The sequence below is a fragment of the Tachypleus tridentatus genome, chromosome 11 (genome assembly GCF_004210375.1).
Source record: "Tachypleus tridentatus isolate NWPU-2018 chromosome 11, ASM421037v1, whole genome shotgun sequence".
Lineage (NCBI taxonomy): Eukaryota > Metazoa > Arthropoda > Merostomata > Xiphosura > Limulidae > Tachypleus > Tachypleus tridentatus.
In genome coordinates, this window is record NC_134835.1 from 98,089,039 (window position 1) to 98,096,145 (window position 7,107).

Consider the following 7,107-nt stretch of genomic DNA (forward strand, 5'->3'; position numbering starts at 1 on the left):
GCAATCCTAAAAAATGGTTTTAAAGATTCCTGTTTTTTAAAATTTCATATATTTTAAAAGAGCAACATCGTTGCTTTCTTTATAGTAAATATGAGACATTTCTTTCCAGATGAAATAATTAACGCCTTAGAGGTTCGAAGCTGGGATAAAACAGCTCAAGAATTTGCCAAGGAACAACGTGGTAAACGACCTTAATGATATTGTATTGATTTGGAACAGTAATTCTCTAATCTTATCCTTGGATATCTGTATAACAGTTACGTCAGCTGAGAAAGCAAATTCCTCTCTCTTTGCTAATCTCACATTTCTCCACCTGTCTTTCAACGTGCCTCTTGGAGATCATAAATGTGTTTCCACTATGTGTACCTCGAGATCTGATTTGAACTAAGTGTAACCTAATACAAATTACAATTGAAAACAAATATATTTGCTAATAATATTACTTTTAAACATAAAACACGTGTTTATATTAATTGTCGTGCACTTCTGGAATCATTTTCTCAAATTATCTGAATAATCTCCCATTAAATAAAAATTATGAGTTGTATATCACAGCTGGAAAAGTCTTAATGTATACTCGATAAATGTATCAATATCTCATATAATATGATTTATTCTAAATTCATTTTACGAATAATTTATACATGTTTAACGTTCTGGTAATGTAATTAGTATTTCCATATGTCACTTAAACTTTGGCATTTAGGATAAAAATGTTTAGATTTAATTATTATTTATTTCTACTTTAATTGTCTGTTTCATGTTATTTATTATTATGTTGTGAAAAATCACTTTAATTGATATCATCAAACTATTCTCTTTCTTTTTCATTTTTGCTAATTATACCAAATCAGTTTATTGAAATATGATAGAGCCTTCTTTTACTTAAATGATATTAGTTTCGTTCAGCAATTATGACTCAATGGTTCTTATAATTATTATTATCCGTTGGTTTCTGTTTTTAGAAACTGCTTTTCAAACCTGAAAAATTTTTTTTCTACGTTTTAATAAACATTGTGAAGTAACATAAAGTAAATATTTTGTATAATGTAAACAAGTATGTAAAATTAGAAGTAGTTATTTTCAAAATATGGTGCGATATGCATGAAATATTGTTTATTGTGTATTTAAGTAAATAAAAGTATTGTAAATTACACTGTTGTAGTGCTGTACTTGAACTGATACTAAGTAAAACTGTCCTAAAGACGAATAAAACAAAATTTTAACGTAATAATGATCATTGTATTAATAACCACGTTCGTTTAATATCAGATATTGCCGGATGCAGGTGAATATTTTAGTCAGTATGACCAAATTCTCTTATTTAAACGTTTATTTTATAATACGTTAATGAAATATATATATTTGCATACATGTATTTAAATACATATTCCTGATATTATCACTGAGTACAGTGTTTCTTTGTTTTATTTTGATAATTTGCTACTCAAAGGTTATCTGTACTAGCCATTCCTGATAATGAACTGATAGACTAGAGGTAGGATAGATAGTAAACAATACCGACCTTCAACTCTTAAGATACTCTAATTGAATAGTGGGATTTGTCTGTCACTCTTACAGAGTACACACAGCCTCAAAGTATGAAGGGCGATTTTTGGGTAAATGGATGCAAACTGTAGACCTTCGGATTCACGGTTCGAAACGCTGGGAATTAGGATACGCCTATACACTGAAATATAAGGTTCAGTTTTGTCTATTTCATTCCAAAAATATATAGACATACCATTACAAAAGTCTTGCATAAAACTAATCCAAGGTAAAAAAAATGTTTACTTTTTTAATGATGCTTACCAAAAGTTTCTTCCAATCCGAAAGACATTTGAAATATATGAGACAGGAAGATAAGTCAACAATTACTTGCATATTAAAAGAACAATGAAAAGTACATTTAAAATGAATATCCATTAGTATAAATGGACAGTATTAAAAAGAATTATGTCCGAATCATCAGTAAATCTACATGAATGATGTTTTATTTACCTTATTCACCTTTATGTTAGAAATGAGAAATTCCAAAGAGACATGGCTAGACGTTCGTTATGAAATTAATGACAGTTCTATATGCAGAGGATAATTTACAAATCAATGTTATAATATGATCTACATCCAAAGACACAAGGTTTTAAAGAAGGATGTTTTTCAACGTCCTCTAAAAAAAAAGTAAAAAACAAACAAACTTGAACATGAGGGCAATTAAGACTAAAAATGACTTTAAAATAACACTTCAAGTCAGTTTGGTGTAACGTCTTCATGAATAAAGTGAATATTATTTTAACAAAAGTAACCCTCTAACTCGAAATTCTATTCAATGAGCTAAGTATATCAATGTTAACTCACGAGAAAAAATTCTGAAAGCTTCCAATCACACTTCTAAACCAGGTGGTGTTAATATGAGAAATAAAAAGATATACCTTTTTGTATCTTTGGTTTAATCCAACAAGCTCTTGTAGATTGTAGATCTACTGCTTTAGCTAAATTATGGAAACCTGCACAAGAGGAGTGAAGTAACACTGATATGGTTGTTCTCCACATAAACTAGATCTCATGAAAACATTGCTACGAGGTCGTTTTCAAACAACAGTAAAGACAGATAAATACAGTCTCCAGTACTAATATAATGAATTTAATTATCGTTTGCAAAAATGCAAATGGCTTTTAATGGTTATATTAGTTGTGATTATTATCAAAGATTTGACCTATCACTTTTCAACAGAGTTTATGTTGATATCTTTCAAATGATTACATTTATATATACATGTCACTAAACTATATAATCAAAGCGACACTTTCTTAAAGAAAGTATTTAACATGAAAATCATGAATTGTTCCATAGGTTTAAAATTTAACAACCTTACAAAATCTCAGTTATATTATGTGTATACAAAGAGAAACATAATTTATATTTAAGGTAAATAAAGCATTTTATTATTATCAAGGTTTATGCCCAGCTATAGTTAAGGTATTGTTTTAAGAATTTGCACTTATAAGATGAAACATATCAAAAGTTTCGGAAGTTTTTACGTCAGACACACAGCTTATAAATTACAAAGAGAACACAAATGATCCGTAATATATATACATACATATATATATATATATGTGTGTGTGTGTAAGCATAGATGTAATCAATTAAAATTTATTTTTACTATTTTAGGTTTTTATCAACCACGAACACTGCTTATTGAGCAGAAAATAAAACGAAACTAACGTAATTGTTATACTATAGTGAGATTCTGTAGAGACTTAGACCTTGCTACATTAGTATTTGTTGTTTGTGTTATAGCGCAAAACTATCCAAATGGGCTGTCCACTGCGGAAAATCGGACTCCGAATTTGCATGTAATGCAGGCAACTTTCGATACAATGAAAATTTTGCGGGTTCGAATCCCCGTCGCACCAAATATGCTCGCTCTTTCGGCCGTGGGAGTGTTATAATTGGTTGGTCTATCCCACTATTCATTGGTAAAAGAGTAGATAAAGAGTTGGCGGTGGGTGGTGATGACTAGCTGCCTTCCCTTTAGTCTTACACTTCTAAATTAGGGACGGCTAGCGCATGTAGCCCTGGAGTAGCTTTGCGCGAAATTCAAAAAACAAATAAAAAACTATTATGAAAATTTAGATTTCTTATTTCTGTTCTTCATCTGAGAAACCACCCAATGTTTTCTAATGTATTCTGTATACTAAGCTGCAAATATTGATTGAAATGTTCTTTTTTCAATCCTTTTCTCTGTGTTGTAATACACTTTGTGTTTATGCTTCTTTTCCTATCGGAATAATATTTCTTTGTCAGAATACGTCTTCAGATGTGCACGGGTTTAAAGTATTGTTGTTACATATACACCCTTGCACAAATTATTTGAAACAAGACGGAAAATTACGATTTTTCCAATATTTTTTGTTTTATTTCTGAGAATCCAAAAATTACTGACAAATTAATACATGATATGACCGCCTTTATTTTTCAGAAGATCATTCATCCACTTTGGCATCGAGTCAACGAGTTGACTGCAATCTTTACTAATATTTGGATCGCGGTACCACACCTCAATTATGGCCTCAATTAGCTTATCTTTTGTAGTACAGTCTTTTCCCCGAAGTCTTTCTTCACAAATCGCTCAAATATCTTCAGTAAGATTTAAGTCCGGATAGCTTCCAGGCCAGTCCAGCACCTTTATTCGCGTTGTAGTCATAAAATTCTTCACAAGTTTCGATGTGTGGCACGGAGCCAGATCTTGTCGAAAAATGTCAGATCCATCTGGAAATCTCTTTATCAATTCTGGAATGACTATTCTCTGCAAAACTTCGATGTACTGTGGTCCTCGCATCATACCTTCTACGATGTGTAAGCCTCCGACGCCATAGTAGCTGAAAAAGCCCCAAAACGTCTTCTCCAAGGGATGTTTTACGAACTGAATGATGTGAAATTCTCGAAGTTTCTCACCTGGAGATCTGTGAACATGCAGACTTATTTGACCCTGCACGAAGAAATGAGTCTCGTCACTGAATAACACCTTCCTCCATTGTTCTTGCGTCCAGTTCTTGTATTTCAGACCATTGATATCGTTTTTTCTTCATTGAGTTGGTAAGATGTTTTTTGACTGGTCTCCTTGCCCTTCTAACGCAATTTCAAATGACGTAATATTCCTCAAAATTTCGTCATATATCCCCAAAATAGATCGACCGTACTGCAAAACACAGCTAATGACGCCGTCTGTGTGAAAAAATGACTATTAAAGGAAATCAGCGGGTCCAGCGAGCCTACACCGGCCGCTATGCTGAAAATACTGTAAAATGACCATTTGTTTCAATTACTTTGCACAAGGGTGTATAACTAGTTTATACGAAGCAAGGTATCTGTAGAAGCCAGAACTAACAATTAACCCACTAACAATGTAGATTATTTAATATATTACCAAACTATAGATGTAACCAAAGTAATGAAACAAAAACTAATAATGATTAGAACGCATTAATTTATCAGGTAGGAATTTTCGCGGTTATGAATCTTTTCGACCACAATTCCAATAAACACTGATCAAGTTTGTCCAACTCAGAATATTTACTAAAAATCTTCTTAATGTACATATGTATATGTATATGTATATACACACGTATAATTCAAACAACGTTGTTCTTCGGTTCTGTTTATTACATATTTTTATATTAAGAAGATTCTATTGCACTAACATAAATTTAAAAATATGTAATAAATAGAACCGAAAAACAAAGTTGTTTGAATTATACATATATGTATAAGCGGTATGTGCCATACATTTATAACACTTTATACTATTATTTTTACTTTATAAAACATAAGACTGTTTATATCGAACAAAACTTACGTATATTACAGATCACGATGCACAAGAAGTAATGAACGGTTGTTAGGAAGTGCTATATTCACACTTCGTTTCCTCTTCTTTTATTTATGTTATAGCCATATAATAAACATCACTTTAAACATAAATTATTGTTTAGTACCGATAATCGACAATATTTACATTTATAAATTAGTTTTTTACTGGCACCATTTCTGCACCTCTTTTGGTTTCTGGTTTCGGTTCTCACATTTAACCCAATCTTTCTCTCTCATTGAACTGCTGCTTTTGTATATCTTTATCGTTCCCTTTGTTTAGGATTTTTCAACTTGCTTTTAGCCTTCGTACGGACTAAACTGAAAAAGGCTACTGCTCTATCCTTTCATTACATTCACTTTTTAATGCCATAGAATATTTTGAGCTCCTAATTTCTTAGAGAATGAATAGAGCCTCATTTCTTTCTTATACTCATCCGACTTCACATTATAAAACATTCAAGCAATATTACACTAAACTCCATTTCCTAAAGACGTTTATTTTATAAATAGTAGCCGTGAGTGCCCGTTAACAAGATAAAATTGTATAAAGAATAATATTGGATAATGATTACATTACAATGTCAAATGCATATCTCGTTTTGTGAAAAGAGATAAGTGACTCATTTACCTTTTAACTGATTAAAAACTTGTGTCTTTACTTCAAAGCCAAAAGTATGTAAAAAAAGTAGAAATGTGCCCTATTTCAAAGCGTTTTTATCCCCTTTCTCAGTCAAAAACATCAAAACCAAATTGCTTATACACAGTTTTCAGTTACTGTACTAAAACATTATGTTACTCGAGCCAGCCAACTCTGAGTGATGGATGATGACAAATACACACAAGTAGAAACATATTAAAATGTTTCCATAGTAACATAATAAGGTGATATCTGGAGATATTCAGTGTTATACGTTAGAATCCCATAAAGAAATAGAGAGAATCAGCGCAAAAACATCGTAAGCTACACGTATCTGTTCGATCATTTGTTTGTTTTTGGATTTCGCGCAAAGCTACACGAGGGCTATCTGCGCTAGCCCTCCTTAATTTAGCAATGTAAGACTAGAGGGAAGGCAGCTAGTCATCACCACCCACCGCTAACTCTTGGGCTACTCTTTTTACCAACAAATAGTAAGATTGATCGTAAAATTATAACGTCCCCAAGGCTGAAAGAGCATACATGTTTGGTACAATGGTGATTCGAACCCGCGACCATTAGATTACGATTCGAGTGCCTTAACCACCTGGCCATGTCAGGCTGTATCTGTTAAAAGTGATATCGCAAGATTCTTATGTAAAAACGTTTAAAAGGAGTCTTTTTAAAATATATCTTATAAAGTATGTTTTCCTGGTTTCTCTGGTGAGAGCCTATAAATAACATAGCTGATATTACACTTAAAATTTAATGTTCTTGGATAAGAAAGAAATTTTCAAGAATAATAAAATGAACAACAATAACTGATACTCTGTTAAGAACAATTACTTATAAGTGTAAATTTTTTTTATTACATGACGTTTCTGCTGAGACAAATAAAGCGTTCCAACTTTAAAGTAAGTTTAGTTTCAGGATTTAATCCAGAAAAATTTTGATTTCATGAACAAAAAATAATTCTTGACTGTGTAATATAGTAATTAATTAGTGCATGAAATAGGATAATACAAACAGTTTCTTTAGAACAGAGTTGTGGCATATAGTTACATTAAAACGCATTTTCAGTAGGTTAATTTGAAAG

General features: G+C 31.6%; 1 protein-coding gene across 2 annotated transcripts in view; it reads left to right on the forward strand.

Moving 5' to 3' along the window:
- Positions 1-777, forward strand: part of LOC143232870 (BAI1-associated protein 3-like) — a 181,077-nt gene extending 180,300 nt beyond the window's left edge. For both annotated transcript variants that reach the window (XM_076468859.1, XM_076468860.1), the window contains one exon: positions 110-777. In XM_076468859.1, the coding sequence (XP_076324974.1) occupies positions 110-195 (86 nt within the window). In that variant the 3' untranslated portion in view covers positions 196-777. The remainder of the gene's footprint in view (positions 1-109) is intronic.
- Positions 778-7,107: the final 6,330 nt, after the last annotated feature.